This window comes from Mustela putorius, unplaced genomic scaffold, assembly GCF_011764305.1.
Source record: "Mustela putorius furo isolate JIRA1106 unplaced genomic scaffold, ASM1176430v1.1 tig00003836_pilon_pilon_pilon, whole genome shotgun sequence".
Lineage (NCBI taxonomy): Eukaryota > Metazoa > Chordata > Mammalia > Carnivora > Mustelidae > Mustela > Mustela putorius.
The window spans coordinates 38,456,414-38,476,807 of NW_025421989.1; the positions used below are offsets into that span (position 1 = coordinate 38,456,414).

General features: G+C 39.2%; 1 protein-coding gene across 4 annotated transcripts in view; it reads right to left on the reverse strand.

Moving 5' to 3' along the window:
• Nucleotides 1-14,784: 14,784 nt before the first annotated feature.
• The window catches only part of EFHC2 (EF-hand domain containing 2), a 192,382-nt gene continuing 186,772 nt past the window's right edge, over nt 14,785-20,394 (reverse strand). For 3 of the 4 annotated variants that reach the window (XM_045089479.1, XM_045089480.1, XM_045089478.1), the window contains one exon: nt 16,840-17,001. In XM_045089479.1, coding sequence (XP_044945414.1) covers nt 16,855-17,001 — 147 coding nt within the window. In that variant the 3' untranslated portion in view covers nt 16,840-16,854. Of the gene's footprint in view, nt 15,112-16,839; nt 17,002-20,394 lie in introns of those variants that run through there. The other variant, XM_013057519.2, reaches the window with a different exon arrangement.

Sequence of the window (20,394 nt, forward strand, 5' to 3'; positions counted from 1 at the left end):
AACACACAGGGAATAAAGAATAAAAAAGATAAACAGATTATCAGTGAGCTGTGGGACAACTTTAAAAAGCTTAATATACATGTAATGAGAGCTGCCAATGGAGAAGAGAGAGAGATGGGAACTAGAAAAAATTTGAAGAAAACATGACCAAACATTTTCAAAGTTGGTATGGAAACTGTAAGTCTATAGATCCAAGAAACTCAATGAACCCTAAGCAAAACAGAACTAACCCACATCTCATAAACAAATTTCTTAAAACCAGTGGTAAATAGAAAATGTTAAAATTAGTCAAAGAAGAAAGACACATTACATAAAAAGGAAAAAAAATGAAATTGACCATTTCTCATGTGAACAGCATAATACAGAAGTGAGAGGAATAATGTATTTAAAATACAACAAGAAAAAACTTTCAATTTAAACATTTATACCCTATGAAAATAACTTTCAAACATAAAGGCCAAAAAAAAAAAAAAAGACATTTTGAGATATCTTTTTTTAAAGCAAAATAATTCATCACTAGGTGACCCACAATACAAGTCCTGTTAAAGGAAGTCTTTCAGGCAGAAGAAAAAATGATTCCAGATGGAAATAAGGATCTGCACAGAAGAATGAAAAGCAAAGGAAATGGTAACTGTGTATATAAATATATGGTTTTTTCCCTTGTTATTTTAATCTCTTCAAAAGATAATTGGCTGTTAAAAATAGCAATAGAGTGTGGAGTTTATCACATATGTAAAAGTAAAGTATACAACAATAGCACAAAGCTTAGTCGGGGAGAAATGGAAGTATACTATTTTAAAATTCTTATACTATCTGATACAGTATGATATGTACCATACCGTCACTGGAAGGTAGGTGTACCAAGTTTTAATTGTATTCTGTACACCCTAAACCAACCAACAAAATAAGAAAGAGTTACAGCAAAGCAGTCTAGACTAAGCCACTGTAGCATAAATAATTCTTTTGAGTTGAGGGCATCTGAGTTTCTGAAATCCTTTATTTGCCTAAAAACAAAACCTCCAAAAGAACTCAATTGTCCTAAATCCCCTTCCAGGGAACAACTCAAATCTTCTCTTTTTAGAGTGAAGTCAGCACCACACCCAAGCAGACATTGTAACAAAACTATCATATCTCCTATCTATTCTCCTAAGGGCCCATTTAGCTTTCCAGAAAGTCATTTGTTTTTCAACAAGTGTTCTTTCTCCCCACCCCCACTTCTAAGAAGTCATTTGTTGTTCCTAAAGTGCCCCTGTGCCCCTCCCCATCCACTATTAAGATGGTAAATGAGCCCCAAATTCTAATCAACAACTTGAGTCACATTTCTTTGTGTGAGCCTATAATTAAATCAGGTTTTTTTTTTCTTACTAATCTGTTTTTTTTTTTTTTTATTTTAACTTGTAGGCCTCCAAGCCTTAAACATAAGAGGGTAAAAGAAACATTTTTCCTTCCTGACAATGGCTACTAATCCAACAAATGAGATAAGATGGAATCAACATTTTTCATTTAAACCAAAAGAAGGAAGAAAAAGAAAACAGAAAAATGGGCAAACAATAAACAAATAGTAAAACAATAGATTTAAATTTGATCTTATCACTAACTAATAAATGATAAATAATACTAAATACTAAATAATACTAAATAATCTAAATGCATCAATTAAAAGGATGTAATTATCAAGTCAAATAAAAAAAAAGAAAACAAGACCCAACTAAATGTTGGCTGTAAGAAAAATACTAGGAATATAAAAAAAAACACATATAGGTTAAAAATTTTTAAAGACAGAAGAAAATATACCATGGTAACTAACACCAATGAAAAGAAAGCTGGAATGGTTTTATTTTATTTTATTTTGTTTTGCTTTTATTTGACACACAGAGAGAGCACAAGTAGGTGGAGCAGCAAAGGGAGAGGGAGAAGCAGTTCTCCACTGAGCAGGGAGTCCCCCAATACCGGGATCAATCCCAGGACCCTGAGATCATGACCTGAGCTGAAGGCAGATGCTTAACCAACTGAGCCACCCAGGTGCTCCCGGAATGGCTTTATTATCAGACAATGTAGATTTCAGAGCAAAGAATATTACCAAGGATAAAGAAATTCACTTCATAATGATAAAGGGTTCAATTCATCAAGAGAACATGACCGTCTTAAATGTTTATATAGCTGCAGAGTTTCAAAATACATGAAGCAAAAACTGATAGAACTCTAAGGAGAAATAAACAAACTCACAATTATAGGCAGAAATTTCAATATCTTCCTCTTAATAGTTTCCAGAACCAGTAGACAGAAAATCAGTAAGGATATAGATTTTAACAACTTGACCTAATTGACATTTATAGAACACTCCATGAAAGAAGTATAGAATGCACATTATTTCCAAGTACACATGATGTATTTACCAAGATAGGCCATATTCTGAGTCATAAAACTAGTCTCAATTAATTTAAAAGGATACAAGTCATACATACATATATCCTCTAACTACAGGGAATTAAATTAGATTGTCAGATCTTTGGAAAATCCCCAAATATTGAAACTAAGTAAGACACTTCTAAATAACCTGCAGAACAAAGAAGAAATCAAAGAGAAATAAGAGAGTAACTGAATGAAAATGGAATAACATCCAAATTCGTGGGATGCCATTAAAGGGGTATTTAGGAGGATTTTGGAGGACTAAAAGCCTATGTCAGAAAAGGAAAAGGGCTTCAAATCGATGACTTCAGCCTCCAAACGAAAAAATTAGAAAAGGAGAGGCCATTAAACCCAAAGCAAGTAGAAGAAAGGAAATAATAATCAGAGTAGAAAAAACAGAAAACACAGAAATGCAACAGAAAATTAATGAAATGACAAGCTGCTTCTTTGAGATCAATAAAATTAATTAATCTCTAGCCAGGCTGATCAAGAGGAAATAAAAAAAGAATCTGCCTTTCTTTCTTCCTGATACTGTATTAGTATCAGGAATGAGAAAGCTGACATCACTAAAGCTTCTTCAGATACTGGAAGGATAAGAACTGAGTATCATGAACAACTTTAAGCCAATAACTTCAACAAGGTAAAATGGACAAATTCCTTTAACAACACAAACTATCAATGCTCACTAGAGAAGAAATATATAACCTGAATAGCCCTTTATCTACTAAAGAAATTGAGACTGTAGTTTTTAAAAAAATATTTTATTTATCTATTTGACAGAGAAAGAGAGAGATCACAGGTAGGCAGAGAGGCTAGCAGAGAAACAGGGGGAAGCAGGCTCCCGGCTGAGCAGAGAACCCAATATGGGCGTCAATCCCAGGACCCTGAGATCATGACCTGAGCTGAAGGCAGAAGCTTAACCCACTGAGCCACCCAGATGCCCCAAGATTATAGTTTTTAAGACTCCCATGGGGCGGCTGGGTGGCTCAGTCAGTTAGGCATCTATTGATTTCCGCTCAGGTCACGATCTCAGGGTCATGAAATCAAGCCCTGAGTCAGACTTCACACACAGTGGGGAGTCTGCTTGAAGAGTTTCTCCCACTGCCCCTCCCAAAATGCTCACTCATGCTTTCTCTCTCTCTTTCTGTTGCTAAAATAAATAAATAAATCTAAAAAAAAAAAAAAAGACTACCTTCCCATAAAACAAACTAAAGGCAGCCCTGGTTAAATATATCAAACATTTAAGGAAGGAACAATAGCAATTCTATACAAACTCTTCTACAAATGAAAAAGAAGAAATATTCCCAACTCATTCTATGAGGCCAGTATTACCATGAAATCAAAACCAGACCAAAACATGAGAAAACTACAGATAAATATCCTCATGAACATAGGAAAAAACCTCAAACAAAATTTTAACAAATTGAATGTAGCAATATATAAAGATAACACATCGCAACCTAATAAAGTTTATTCCAATAATGCGAAGTTTAACATTCAAAAACCAATGTCATTTCCAATTTTAAAATGGGCAAAGGATTTGATCAGATATTTCTCTAAAGACATAAAAATGGCTAATAAGTACAAGAAAAGATGCTAAATATCATTAGTCGCTAAAGAAATACAAATAAAAACCACAATGAGGTACCAGTTCACACCAACTAGGGTGGCTATCATTAAAAAAAAAAGAAAAGAAAAGAAAATAGCAAGTGTTAGCAAGGATGTAAAAAAACTATAAACCTCATACATCACTGGTGGGAATATAAAATGGTTCATCTGCTGTGGAAAACAGTTTTGCAGTTCTCCAAGAAATTAAGCATAGAATTACCATATGATCTAGCAATTCTACTCTTAGGTATATACATGAAAGAACTGAAAAGTAGGGGCGCCTGGGTGGCTCAGTGGGTTGAGAATACAACTCTTGATTTCCACTCAGGTCATGATTTTAGGGCTGTGAGATCGAGCCCTGCATGGGCTCAAGCTTGGCCTGGAAGCTGCCTGAGATTCTCTCCCTCGCCCTCTGCCATTCCCTCCACTCTGTCTCAAAAAATAAAAAAAAATAAAATAAATAAAAAAATAAAAACGAAACAAAAGAGAAAACGGAAAACTGGTTCTCAAACAAATACATGTCTATGTATGTTTGCAGTAGCACTACTCACAATAGCCAAAACATGGAAACAACACAAGTGTCCAACAAATGATGAATGGCTAAACACACTGTGGTACATCTATACAATGGGCTCTTACTCAGCCATAAAAAGGAACAAATAATACCTGCCTCAACACAGGTGAACCTCAAAAACATTGTACTAAGTGAAAGACGTCAGACACAAAAGGTCACATATTGTATGATTCCATTTATAGGAAGTATTTAGAATAGGTAAATTCACAGAGACAGAAAGCAGACTGGTGGTTCCCAGGGGCTGAATCAGAAGTGACTGCTTAACGGATATGGTGTTTCTCTTGGGAGTGATGAAATGTTTTGGAACTAAACAGAGGTGGTGGTTCTACACTATTGTGAACATGCTAAATGTCACAGAATTTATAAAGACAGTTTATTTGATGTTCTATGAACTTAATTTTAATAAATTTATAAAAGAAAAATTATATAATCACCTCAATAGATGCAGTGAAAGGATATGACAAAATCCAATATCCACTCCTGATAAAATCTCTCAGCAAAGTGGAAAGAAAATGGAACTTTGAAAACCTGATGAAGGGTATCTACCAAAACCCTATAGCTAACATCATACTTAGTGGTCAAAGACCGTGCACTTTCCCTCTACATTCAGTAATAAGAAAAGGATATCCAACCTCACCACTTCTATTCAACACTGTACTAGTCAGTGCAGTAAGATAAGAAAAAAGAAATAAAAGAATCCAGATTGGAAATGAAACAGTAAGACTTTATTCATAGATAAATACCATCTGTGTGAAAACTCTAATCATCTATGTGGATGTCTATGTAAAAAATCTGACGATGCCCATAAAAAAGCCACAAGACTAATAAATGTGTTTATTAAGTTTGAAAGATCCAAGGATCAATGTACAGAAAATAGCTGTATTTTTATCCTCTAGCAACCAAGGATCAGAAAATGAAATTTTAAAAGTTACCGTTTACATTAGCATTAAGAAACCTGAAATAGAGGGAGAAATTTGTCTAATATGTACACAGCCCATACACTAAAAACTACAAAACACTGCTGGGGTTAAACTGAAGCCTTGGGGCGCCTGGGTGGCTCAGTGGGTTAAGCCTCTGCCTTTGACTCAGGTCATGATTCCGGGGTGCTGGGATCAAGCCCCGCATCAGGCTCTCTGCTCAGCGGGGATCCTGCTTCTCCTCTCTCTGCCTGCCTCTCTGCCTACTTGTGATCTCTCTGTCCAATAAATAAATAAAAATCTTTAAAAAAAAACCTCTTTAAAAAAACTGAAGCCTTAAATGAATGGGATGATACTGTGTTCATGGGTCGGAAGAGTCCATATTATTAAGATGTCAAACTGATCTGTAGATTCAGTGCAATACCAATCAAAACACCTAGCAGGATTTTAGAATTGCACGTTTCTTCTTTTTTTTTATATATATTTTATTTATGGGAGAAAGAGAGAGAACAAGTATAAGCAGGGGAGCAGCAGAGGTAGAGGGAGAAGCAGACTCCCCGCTGAGCAAGGAGCCTGATGCCAAACTCAATTTCAGGACCCTGGGATCATGACCTGAGCCAGAGGCAGATGTTTAACTGACTGAGCCACCCAAGTGCCCAGAATTGCAAGCTTATTCTAAAATTGATTATGAATATACAAAAGATGTAGAACACCCAAAACCATTATGCAAAAAAGAGTGAAATCAGAGAATTAACACTACTGATATCAAGGCTTACTAGAAAGCTACAATGAGCAAGACTGTGATGTATCAGCATAAAGATACACAAAAATCAATAGCACAGAATAGAAAGTCCAGAAATAAACCTACATTATGTATCAACAATTGACTTTCAGCAGAGGTACAAGGACAATTCAGTGAAAAAAGATAGCCTTTTCAACAAATGATACTGTAACAACTGGGTATCCATATGCAAAAAAATAAACATGTAGCCATAACTCACACCATAATAAAAATTAACTAGAAATGAATTCTTGATCTAAATTAAACACCTAAAACTATACAACTTCTAGAAGAAAACCTTTATGATCTTGGTTTAGGCAAACATTTATTAATACAATACCAACAGGGCACATGGGTGGCTCATCAGTTAAGCGTCTGCCTTCGGCTCAGGTCACGATCCTGGAATCTTGGGATCAAGCCTGCATTGGGCTCCCTGCTAAGTGGTCAGTTTGCTTCTCCCTCTGCCCTTCACCCTGCTCATGTTCTCCCTCTCTCTCAAATAAGTAAACAAAATCTTTTTTTAAAAAAGCTATAACACCAACAGAGTAATCCATACAACAACAAATTGATAAAATAGACAAGCGGAATTTAAAACTTTTACCCTCCAAAGTTCCTGTTGAGAGAATGAAAGACCATCACAGTTTGGAAGAAAATATTTGGAAATCACATATCTGATAAAGCACTTGTATGTGGAGCAGATGAAGTACTCTCAAGCGTCAAAAATAAGAAAATAAACAACTGGGTGACTGGGTGGCTCAGCGGGTTAAAGCCTCTGCCCTTGGCTTGGGTCATGATCCCAGGGTCCTGGGATAGAGCCCTACATCGGGCTCTCTGCTCTGCAGGGAGCCTGCTTCCTCTTCTCTCTTTCTCTCCCTGCTTCTCTGCCTACCTGTGATCTCTGTCTGTCAAATAAATCAATAAAATCTTTAAAAAAAAGAAAAAATAAACAACCATGACAAATTCCTACACATCTATTAGAATGGCTAAAATTTGAAAGATCCACCATACCAAGTATTGGCAAAATGCGGAGGAACCAGGGCTTTATGGGATACTGGAAGAGAAGTAAAATGGCATAGCAACTTTGGAAAACAGCTTGACAATGAAGGAAAGCAGAATTATCACCCCCAAATACGCCTTTTTGGCACACTGATTATTTTAAGCTGTATATTTTTAAGAAACAGCAGACACAGGTGAAGCTGTGAACCCTAAGTAGAAGTGACCCTTTCGTAAGAAACATTTACACGTATAAGGGAAATCTGTATTTGTGTGTCTTTCTCTGTCCCGAAGAGAAGCATGACTCCAAATCTCTAGAAACCTTTGCCAGTGAATAAGGCAAGAACTTAAATTTGCATAAGCCTTACCCTTGTTTCCTATGCTTTTCCTGGTAACGTCCCCAAACTGCTCCCCCACCCCCCACCAGTACCTTTTGTCTTTATCTAGAGATGGTATCTAAGGTAGAGTCTTGGGCCATTTCAGGGAATGACTCAGTTGTTCTGAGTCTCTCCCACGTATACAGAAGGTACACAGACATTATTAAACATGTTTTTCTCCTATTAATCTGCTTGGTTTTTTTCACAGTGGGCGTAGGGAGGTGCGGAGGGGAGTCTTAGCCAAGAATCTAGAAGGGTAGAGGGAAAATTATTTTTCCTCCCCACAGCAGTTACTCAAAAAATTAAATAAACATCAACCATAGGATTCAGCTGCTCCACTCCTAGACATTTACTTAAGAGAAATGAAAGCCATATATGCATACAAAGACTTATACATGAATGTTCGTATCAGCTTTATTTGTAATATGTTAATAACTAGAAACAATCCAAATGTCCACCAACATGAGAATGCATTAAACTATGATATAGCCATACCATGGAATGCTACTCGGCAATTAAATTAAATTATTTGTGCAATATGTGCAATAACATAGGTGAATCTCAAAATAATTATGCTGAATGGAAGAAACCCAAAAAAGTACATGCTGTATAATTCCATTTATATAAAATTCTAGAGAATGTCAACTTTTCTATAGTGACAGAAAACCACTCATTTGTTGCCTGGGCATAGGAAATGGTGAATGGAACAAAATATACCACCCACCAGGGGTCCCTGGGTGGCTCAGTGGGTTAAGCCTCTGCCTTCACTCAGGTCATGATCTCAGGTCCTGGGATCGAGCCCCATGTCGGGCTCTCTGCTCAGCAGGGAGCCTGCTTCCCCCTTCTCTCTATGCCTGTCTTTCTGCCTATCTATGATCTCTGTCTGTCAAATAAATAAAATATTAAAAAATATATATATACACATATATATATATATATATATATATATATATATATATATATATATACCACTCACAAAATATGCCTATTTGGTATAAGGATTATTTTTGAGCTGATAAATTGGGAGAAATAGCAGACTCCTGAGAAGCTCTGCAAACACAGCAGAGATTACCTTTTTGTAAGGAACATTCATATTTATTTACAAGGGAAATCTCCATTAGTAAGTATGTCTCTCTCTCTGTACCAGAAAGAGGACGACTAAATGTCTAGACACTTATCGATGGGGAAGGCACTGATCTAAATCCATAGTACCGAGCTTACCCTCAAGTTTATGTTGCTTTTCCTGGTCACCTGCCGAAACGGCTCCCCTCCCTCCCAACCTTCGTCTTTAGCTAAAGATGGTACTTAAGGGGGTGACTTAGTTCACCTTGGAGAATTACACAGTTACCTGTGTATCTCTCATGTATATATGAGGTACTCCTATGAATCAACTTCTGTTTGTTCTTCTCTTTTATTACAGGGGGGTCTCAGCCAAGAGCTCAGAAGGGTAGAGAGAAAAATATTTGTCCTCCCCTACAATGGGGATGTGTGGAAGGGAGGGAATTCCAAGGACCTCAAGGAAATTTGGGGAAAATATATTATCTTGATTGGGGTGGTATTTCACAGGTATACACATATGTGCCCTTATCAAATTGCACATTTTAATATGTACAACAGTTTGTTGTATGTCAGTAAAAGCCATGTCCTAAAAATTAGTCAATTAGATGCCAGGCATTACGGTTTTCAGACAACGTGCTCCCTCTGGGCAATCTTAATCTAAATTCACATTTACTATCCATACTCCGATGACTCTCAAATATGCCTTTCCAGCCCAGACCAATTTATCTGAGATTCAGACCTGGTAATCCAATTGCCTTATCTCCATCTCCATGTTTCTGTTTCACAGACTCCCTAAGTGAGCATGCCCAAGGCAGAGCTGTGGATACACCCTCTGCAATCGGATTTTTCCCCTGGTGTCTCCTGGCACAAAGAATGACACCACCATTTACCCAGCTGTCAAAACGACCCAGCCTAAGTCTGATTTCTTCTCTTTCATCTCCGACATCCTTAATGTGCCATGAGTCTAGCCACTTCTCACCAACCTCACCACCTCACTGACATTAATCCAAACCATCCATCACTTCTCTGGCAACAGCCTCCAGTCAGCCTTCCGCCTGCCAAACTCACTCTTAAAGTACGTACACACACACACACACAGACACCCAGCAGCCAGAGATTTTTAAATACAGACATGATCTTTCCATCCGACCAATTAAAATCTTCCAGTAACTTCTCATGCCCTTTGTATGAACAAGCTGTTTATAATGTGCATTACCCACACAAGGTGGTCCCTATTCTTGTCCGGAGTCCCCTCCGCAATTGTCACCTCTTGCCACTTCCCTTGTCACTCTCCATGCTCCAGTCACAGTGAAAACGGACCGGGGCTTGGTGGGGGGTGGTGGTGGGGGGGAAGGCCCATATCGGCAGCAGTCTGAAATGGCTTTTCAGCTCCTGTTCTGTATTCAGTGAGAGGCCTCACAGCAATAATGAACAGCAGTGCTAGCAAGTGAGGGGTGGGGGGGAAAGAAAAAGAAAAAAAAGCAGGCAAAAGTAATTTTACCAAGTTCCTACTGCAGTCAGATGTTCTTGTAGAGACAGAGTACGAAAAGGAAACAAAGATGATTTTGGTGGAACTTTCCTAAAGGAGGTTGCATTTTGTGTTTTTCACAAGCTACCCGCCCCTCTGGATTTTAATATTATTGTGGGGTCATAACAAGCTTTTCCTCTATTGTTGGCTTTACACAGATGCGAAGCGGAGCCCAGGAAGCTGGGAGATTGATGAATAGTCGGTTTGATGTATTTGAACCATTCACCACTTTGAGTTAAATGTGCATATTCTGTTCAGAATAGACAATGGGGAGGGGCGGTCCCCTTTTTCCTGTCTAACTTGCATAACATCAGGCCTCACTGCTTAAACTAATGAGTATTTAGAAGTAAAGGCTCCTACTGATTCCAGCCAGTCATTAATTCTCTCCTTGCTGAGCCACCGTGGAGTTTTTCATTGGCCACATTTTTCAGCCCTTACCACTTGCTTCTGAGCAGCAGCGCTGACCCCTGATGTCCTGTGCCCCCACACCAGACACATAATGGGCTCGGAAGTCCCCTTGGACAGAATTTCACTGGGCACCAGGAACAAATGCAAAGAAGATGTACATTCTGGTCTCAGAACTCCGCAATTGTGAGGAACTTAATTGACCTTGAACGCAAAGGTTTATTTTGCATAACCTGGTAGAAGAAGAAGAAGAGTGGGGGCGACTTCCGATTTCTCTGCAGCTAATTATCCAGTCAGCGCTACGTCTGTAATCATGATGTTTGCTTCATTATCACCACAGGTTTGTTTTGTGAAATAGCTTCATTGATCTTGCCTCTCTGTGGGTTTTCCATTTTTACACATTATGTTCTCTTGGGAACTGGAAAGCACTGTGTCTCTTCAGATGCTCGGTCAACTTGAAAAGCCTCATTTTTGAAAAGGTCTTAACCTGCCTTCGACTTGAAGCAATTCAAACTTTCCCCAAACACACATATTAGGACAGAGACCCAGCACTTAAGTAATGTTTAATATCATCTGGAAACTGTTTGTCTGGAAGGTCATTTGCAGACTGATTCTGAAGGATATTCAAAATTCAGGACACTATATTATTTTTTTTTTAACTTTTAAAATATTTTTTTAATTTCTTTTCAGCGTAACAGTATTCATTGTTTTTGCACCACACCCAGTGCTCCATGCAATCCGTGCCCTAATATCCACCACCTGGTTCCCCCAACCTACCCCCCCCCCCACTTCAGACCCCTCAGATTGTTTTTCAGAGTATATTCTTAACAAAAAAGAATATACATATAACTGGGAACGTGACAATTCATTATTCAATGGATTCTGTATTATTGAGCATCATAAATGTTTTGTGGAAAACTCAGCCATTACATCAAGCTATTTCTGAAGGGTCCCTCTGCCTCGCTTAGAGCAAAATCGTAACATATGGGAGAAGGGGACGGGAAATGAGGAATGAGTGGCAAAGACTAAAACAGTCCTCATTCAAATTGAGATAAATAAATCCAAGTCGGAAAGGGAAGAAAAGGTTTTTAGTTTTGTTTAGAAATTTCATTTTGTTCATCAATAATTCCCTGCTCTTTGAAAGGAAGGACAATTTAAATATCTCAAACTCACCACTAAGGGGTCCAAAAACTGCCCAGAAGATCTACCCCCTCCACCCCCACACACAAAACAAACATCAAATAGTATAGCATAAAAAAAGACCAAGAATGATATGTTTGTCGTTAATTGAATCAGAGGCAATACATAAAGTAGGCAAAATGTCGAAACTATCCTAATGCTTCAAAGTTACAGCACTCCTGGGGTTAGGAGTTTGCTTTTGGCTCAGATCAGGTCCTAGGGTTGAGTCCTGCATCAGGCTGTCTGCTCCCTCTGCTCCTCCCCACGGCTCATGTTCACGCTTGCTCCCTCTCTCTCAAATAAGCAAATCTTTTTAAAAAGGGAGAATGAGGCAAATAAACACTGCCAATGTAGTAGTCATCTGCTGACAACATCCATACTTGGCAGCAATGACTCAGCAAACCATTTCATGTCAACCTCAACAGCTTTCAATCAGTTTCTTCTGAAAAGACATGATGTGATCTGGGCTTTCAAATGACTTCATCTATCATTCCCACGGTTGCAGGAATATGAAAAAACTGTTCGTTCTTAGCACAAAGGGTTTGCCTATATTAACCTTCAACTCACCCAGACTTCCACAGGCAGCCCTTGCTTTTGCACCAAAATGAGAAAATGTGAGCAGCTAAAAATATAAGTAGATGCAAAGGTTGTGAAACTGCTTTTAAAATGATTACCCTGGAACAATGACAATAGTTGGGATTTCTCTTTTTCGGAGGAAAGAGAAGAGGCAGCTAAAAATTTAAGTGTATGCTCAAACTGGGAAACTTTACGAAGTTCTTCATCCGGAATAATGGTAAGAGTTGGGATTTCTCTTTTTCGGAGGGAAGCGAAGAGGCAGAAATTCCAGCCGGTCTTGATCGCCTCCCTTAAAGATTTGAGCCACAAGGTTCATTCTTGCTGAAAACCAGAGTTATCTAAGGCCTGAAACCTAAGGGAAACACATCAGCATTTGGGGACCACCTGGGACTGAGGCAGGGCTGGGAGATTTCCAGATGGACTGTAAGACAATTCACTGATATTTACATAATGAGAATAAATGTTTTCCCTAAGATAGCATTTCCCTTCAGTGCCTTGAGACCACCAGCAAAAGAGGGAGGCACAGAAATTCTATTACATTAATAGTCTTTGTTTTTATGGCTTTGGCATTTATTAACTAGTGGGAGCTGTTTATTGGGTCATAAACTTTACTAATGGGGATATTATCTCTAAATTATAAATCTCCTTCAGTATATAGTTTAGTTTTTAAAAGAATAATTATTTAAAGTGTCTGTATGGCTGCAATGTATCATGTTTATCGGCATGATTCCTATAATGGCCATTTAATTGCTAACTGTGGGCTTGAACTGCAAATAACCAGGGCAGCGACACACATCTATGTAACAGAACAGCAGTTGTCATCCCACAAACTCAGGAACATATCATTGGTTTGCTGCTTCTCCTCTTCTCTTCCCACTTCTCAAGTGAACTGTATCACAAGTCTGTACAAGGGCTAAATTATCTAAGTATTTAAAATCTTGAGGGAAAGACAACTGACTGAAGAGTTGAATAGGTAAGTGACAAATGTGTCAGCCCGAAAAGTTTCAGGGAAAGTTCATCCTTCTAAAAGTTTGCTCTCTGGGGAATGAAAAATCTTAAAGTGACAAAATGGCTTGGCACTGTCAGTTGTCTTGAAAAAACAAAACAAAACAAAAAAACCAACAAAACAAACCTGGAATAAAAATCAAGGAGTCAAAATTAGATTTTATGGGTAAATGATTCTAGTATGTAAGTTGAGTATTCCAGTTTATTGGAAAGTCCTTTGGGTGTATTCTAACTGAGGCACGTGGAAAATGAACCTACGTTTACATATAGAAATCGTTTATCGATTAGCTTCAATTAAAAAAAAAGAAAAAAAAAAAGAGCCATTGTTATCGACCAAATTGGTACCACTGAGTGTCAAGAAGCCAGCTCACTTCTAGGCAAGATGCCACAAATGTGGAATGTAGGAGTAATGAAGTGGCAGGGGCCCCTGACATGTCATTAGTTCCTTTTCCCCTCCTCTAAGCCATCACCAAAAGGTAGCTGTGGAAGCCCCCCTTTCCCATAGGCTTCTTCTTGTGTCTGAGAACAGCAGGCACTCAGAGTTAGGGTACACAGCATCCACCACTGGAGACTGGGGTAAACTGGGACAAACTTCTCACAGTGAATTCCCAGAGGTCAATGATGAGGAGTTTTCACCAAATATACACTACCTGACAAAAGTTCTGCTGAGACTCAGAACGTATAGGCCTAGAAGAAACATCAAAATAGAACCAGAGAAAGGTAGGAGGGAAACATGCTACAGTCCTAGAATATTTAAACCTCTGGGGTGGGTGGTATGTGTGTGGAGAATGAACCAAAAAAGATCTCTCAAAATCTTCAGCATTCACATCCCTACATATTTGAGACATAAAACATTTTTTGGTCATACTATAATTATTATACATGCATATATTCCTAAGATGACAGCTAACTTTAGATATAAAATGGGCATTAAAAATTTAAACCCTGTATATGTTTCAATTTCTCTCCCAAACTAAGTATGCATGTGTGTGTGAGACTCTGTGTTTGTGTATGTGTGTGTGTGTGTGTGTGTGTGTGTGTGTCTGTGTTGTGGGGCAAGGGCAGGAGTCCTTCTCATAGCTTTGCTAATTTCAGAAAATAAATACATTCACTCTAGAGAGGTCTAAGGATTATTTTGATAAGGTGGGTTGCTACAAAATTTAATTATATAAGTAATAAACATGTGTCAAAAAGATTTCAAAAAATGTTTAATAGAATCACAACTTATTGCTCAGATATAATTTGATTTTATATTGTCATGTATAGCTGTCAAAAGTAATTTTCTTTTTGTGTTGCAATGAATCAAATTATGTTGGATAGAAAATTACCGTCAGATTCTTTGGTATTAATAAATCAGACATGTAATAAAAATGTTTGACGTTTCTTTAAATGGCATTTTTAATAACACTGGCACATCAGTAGTGTAACACGATGTTCTGAAAAACTAAAATGACAAAAGGGAATTAACTGTGGCCTATGGATTTCAATTCAATATGAACCTTGTTGTTTTTTTTTTTAAATGAAATTATATCTACTGAAATAAACTTAGTGAAATGAGAGCAGGAAATCAAAGGGAGTTGCCCGAAATTGGCATACGGCTACTCCTCCTCTAAGCCGAACACATCCTTTAAAAGACGTACGTAGTTAATGTATTTCGCGGGGATAGGTGACGGCATCCCAAGCCACTCATCTTCACATCTCTAGGAAAAGAACCAAAGACGGATATAATTATAGTCACATGTCAAAGTGAGGTCTTGTACATGCAACATCGAATGGTTTCTTATTGTTATCTAAGCTCTTGATACGTAGCTTATTCTCAAGGCAGATGTAGACTGAATTCTTACGCTCACGTTTTTATCCCTTCATGTGGTGGAATTGTACACCCCTGCTTTTTGCCACGTGACTGTGCAGACCCTCCTGCGGGGTCTGTTTTCCTGTCCCTGTGATATGGGCTTGGCCACATGACTGGCTTGGGCCTACATAATGCTAGCAGATGTACCCCGAACAGGGGCTCTAACATGCTTGGATGGTTTGGCCTAACCTACTGTCCCCCTGTCACTGCCATGAGAAGAACATGGCCCAACATGCTACTGCCTCTCAAAAGGGCATGGGTGGGGGTGCCTGGGTGGCTCACTCGTTGAGCCTCTGCCTTTGGCTCAGGTCATGATCCCAGGGTCCTGGGATCGAAACCCGCATCAGGCTGCCTCCTCAGCGGGAAGCCTGCTTCTCTCTCTCCCACTACCCAACTTATATTCTGTCCCTTGCTGCCTCTCTCTGTGTCAAATAAATTAAAAAAAAAAAAAAAGAGCATGGGTGGATCAAGGCCAGCCAACTTACAGGTCCATGGATGAGAAAAATACATGTTCGTTGTTGAGAACCACTGAAATTTGGGGGGCAGGTTGTTACGCAGCATTATTTCAGTATTAACTCACGCAATGCTTTATTAAGACCTCAGTTATTAAAACCTGAACCGCTAGCTACACTGATTAGTAATACTACTATTACTAATAAACTTATTAGCTATGTACTATGTAAAGGTACTTTTAAAAGTTTTTATCACAGAAAAACCCTAAGAGGCAGGTTTTATTATGATACATATTTACAGAAAAGGAAACTGAGGCATAGAAGGGTTAAGTTGCTTGCCCAGGAAACTTTCAGTAAGCAGAGGAGCCTGGACTGTAACCCCAGCCATGAGGATCCAGAGTTCTGCTCATCTGCTGAGCTACCCTCCAAAGCCTGGCAGCCTGGGCCAATCTAGAAGCAGCCGGCTCTCATCTTGCATGGCTACATTTAATCCTAACCACTTTCCTCTAGAAAAGCTGAGTAGAGAACAATGTTGTTCTTGAAGTGACACACCTTTTTGTTCTCAAGAATGCCTCTTGGGGCACCTGGGTGGCTCAGTCCGTTAAGTGGCTGACTCTTCGTTTCTGCTCAGGTCATGATCTCAAGGTTGTGAGACTGAGATGTGCGTGAGGCTCTGCACTTGGCATGGATCCTGCTTAGGATTCTCTCTCCCTCTCCAACTACCAACCAACTGGCTGTGTAAAGAAGGAAATGGCCATCCAGATGGATGAAGGCTAAATCAAGGCCTAGGGTATATTTATACCACATGGAACTTAGTGAAATTTCCTTTCTACACCAAGAAATTATATATTTTATGTATAAAATTATATATAATATATATTTTATTAAATATTATATTTTATAATATTTATATTATATACACAAAATTACACATTTTAATTAACAGTCATTCAACTATTTAACATGTCCTCAGAAATTTCATTACAAAACTTAGCGCAATTTTTGCTCTTAAATGGTATTTTTAGATTTGATCGTGTTATAGAAGAATATAATATAAATATATGCATTCAAAATCACTCTTCCTGAATAGGTTTTTTCTTTTAAATAAGAATTTTCAATACAAAAAAGAATAAAATACATTATACAACTCCTATCAGTGCAAAGAAATTATTGGGGGAATGGATTCTTTTATGAAACAGGCCAGTTCTAGAAGGTCCTTCCCTCAGAGCTTCTTCATTAGGCAGCAAAAGTGTCTTGTTTTTGAGCAAGAAATCATGATTTGACGTCTAACAATAAAAGAGAAAGAAACTGAGGGACTCACATTGGAATAATGGCAACTCAAGACTTTGGAGAGGAGAATTAAATTTGTTAGCAATAAGCCTCGGACAAAATGAAACACAAGTAAATATCTTGAGGTTTGAGATGAAGGATGATCTGAGATGAAAAGACCACAACAGTCCATTTCTTTACATCTTGATCACTTCAAATCCCATGGCTCATGCAATGCTTTCTTGATGCTCCAGTCCCATTATGCTCCCTCTCTAAAATCAATACCACTTCCCTGGATTTGACTTCCCTTTGTTACTAATCTCTAGGATCCAGGTGGGAGGGACTTCTTCTGCCCCAACACCTGATAAATGCCACAGGCATGTTGCAGGGGTTGTGGAACCCGGAACCCATATACTGCCAATACGCTATTGTGATTCTTAATAAGATATATATATTTGGTCTTCGTCCCTGTTTCTGGCACAGAGCTCCTAAAACCCTTGAAATTTTCAAGGTGATGAGAGGAATAAGGTGCCTTATGTGATGTTAATGAGACATTTTTGAAAAGTACCAAGGGACGGGGGCTGGTTGCTAGGGTAACAGACTTTGTAAGTGGAGGGCTGGAACTTTCAGTCTCATCCCCCTGACCTCCAGGGGTAGAGCTAGAGGTTGAGTTCAATCACCAATGATTGATTTAATCAATCGTGCCTTTGTAATGAGCCTCCATAAAAACCCTAAAGGAGAAGAACTGGAGAGCTTCTGGGTTGGCAGGAACATGTGGAGATTCCGGGAATGTGGCATGTGCACAGAGGTTGGAAACTCCCCACTCTTTCCCCCTACCTGCCCCTAGGCACCTCTACCACCCGGGCTGTTCTGAGTTCCATCTTTTTACAATAAACCAGTGATATAGGAAGTAAAATGTTTCTCTGAGTTCTGTGAGCTGCTGTGGCAAATTCATTGAACCCAGAGAAGGGTCATGGGAACCTCTCATATACAGCCAGTGACCAGAAGCACAGGTGATAAACTGGTGTCTGAAGGGGGTTGGGGGGAAGGGGCAGTCTTGTGGGACTGAGCCCTTACACCCTGTGGGATCTGATGTTGCCTCTGAATGGATCAAGTTAGAACTGAGCTGAATTGTAGGACCCTTAGCTGGTGTCAAGAATTGTTTGGTAGGTGGGAAAAAAAAAAAAACAACACACATCGGAATTGGAACCAGAATTGTAGCCAACCCCAAATTTTAGGGAGATTTTCACGGGCACTAGTTTAAATGGATGACCAGAAATTAAATTGAGATCCAAAGGAGGGTGAAAAAACAGAAGATAGGATTTAAGCAACTCAGCAGAGGGTAGGCAACGATAAAGGAGAGGGGAAAAGTATCTTCTTCATAGTCTTGCCTGTAATTGGGTCCATCTAAAGAAGTCACATGGGCAAACTCCCACTAAATAAAGAGGCCTTTGGTGACACAAGAAACCCCACACTCCCACTGCTTAACTGTTCTAATAAATCCACAAATATTCTACGTTACATAATATTTATGACAATCTGGGCAGTGAATAAAAATATTCTTTGTGTTCACTGACCTTTTATTCATGCTCCACCACAAAACGAGAAGAAAAGTACAGGTCAGATTGTATTCTCTGCAGCACACGTACATTGGGAGTGGAAAGAACCGTGTGGTAATTCTACAACAGGAGAGCCCATCCACAGCTGCCGATCCTTCCCCTTCCGGATGAGGATGAGCTGCCGGAGTTTCTGTAAAACAGCCTCCTGACTGTGCATATCCGCCATCTTAAATATCTGTGCACAGCAGGCTGTGCCAGCGCACCTCCTGAGCTTCTCATTCTTTCCACTTTGGCCCTCACCGGTCCGCCTTTCCGCACTCGTTTCCTCTGCCTGAAAGCTTTTCTTTGGCCTCTGAGGCCCACTTTGGCTGCCCCTGTGACATGCCACAAGTTCCCCGGGAATTCATTCTTTTCCCCCCTCGTCAGGAGCAGCTCTCACCCATGACTGACAGGAGCTGATGGATGAATAGTGCACCCCCGCCTTGCGCTTTGGGTGGGAAAACACTGAGTCCATGTAGGTCACTGGATCCCTGAGTTTCCCAGAGGCATTAAGCTCCAGTCACCAACATGTGATACTGGTTTGAGGCTAAGCCCTGTGGTAGCTCCTTCCCTTCTACTCTTCATTCCCTGCTCCCTTAATAGTCTTCCCTCCATCCTCCTCACAACCTATATACGCTTGAATCCTTAACTCCACGTCAGCTTCTTGACAAGTCAAACAAAGACACCGTGTGATTCTGTGTTTACCAGAATTAACAAAATGTCTAGGAAAGTCACAGCACAGCTCAGAACACAGGAAATTCCTTTCAAAATGGTGGGTGGATCCAGAGTCTCCAATGTGACTTCAGGTAACTCAAGAGATGGTGCCCCAAGCGCAAAACTAAATTCAATTTCCTCCAAAGGAAGATTTTCTGGAAGGAGGAAGGACTGTGAGATGCAGAGCAGAATTCAACAATGATGCACAGTCACGACTCCAAAATGGCTGGGAATCATTGTCTGCAAGGGGACCCCACGGCGTCTTCCATGCTGGCTTTGACTAAAGCTACAGACCATGTCAAAGAAGTTGGCAATAAATTACTTGTTCATCAACGGTGAAAAAAAATGTAGCTGCTGATCTGTAAAATCATACAACATTGAAGCAAAGATGGCACACTGGCTGGGAACCCAGTGAACAGCAGCTGCCCAGTGAGAATAGCAAAGCTGTGTGTGAGCTCATGGGCTCTGGATTTATTTGCTTTGACATTTTTAAAAGGAAATTTAATTGGATTATGTCTCCTTCTAGTTTAAAATTTTCTACTGTAGTACTGGCCACCAGATGCATGAGGGGGAAAAGATCGGGAGCCAATTAAATTCCACGCTTCACTGAAACAAGGTTATTTTTATTCCTCCCAAATGTAAGGCTGATGGAATCATGTTAGTGATTTCACTGTTATTCCCCTCCCCATGCTCAAAAAAAAAAAAAAAAAAAAAAAAAGACGTCTCTACAGGAAACATCTATGAATTTGTAGACAAGTCCAGTAGGGTGTATGGAACTGAAACTCTGGTTTTCTTGGATTTACTGCCTTCTAATAGGTTGACGTGACCTCAGAAGTAATTCAATTGACAAAGTTGTAGAAACAATTAAAATTTCCATGAATCAAAGGGAAATTAATTGGGGGAAGAAATTTTGCAAATATTTGTTGAGATTATCAAGAGCATTGAGATGTCATAAGGAAAAGCTCATTGATTAAAAAAAAAAATGCACACACAAAAAAACCCCCCAAAAACCCCCGGGGGATTTGCTTATATGCCTAAGCATTTTTGTCTTTACTATAATAGCCCAGTCACTTCCCACTGCCCTAGACAAAGCTTCAA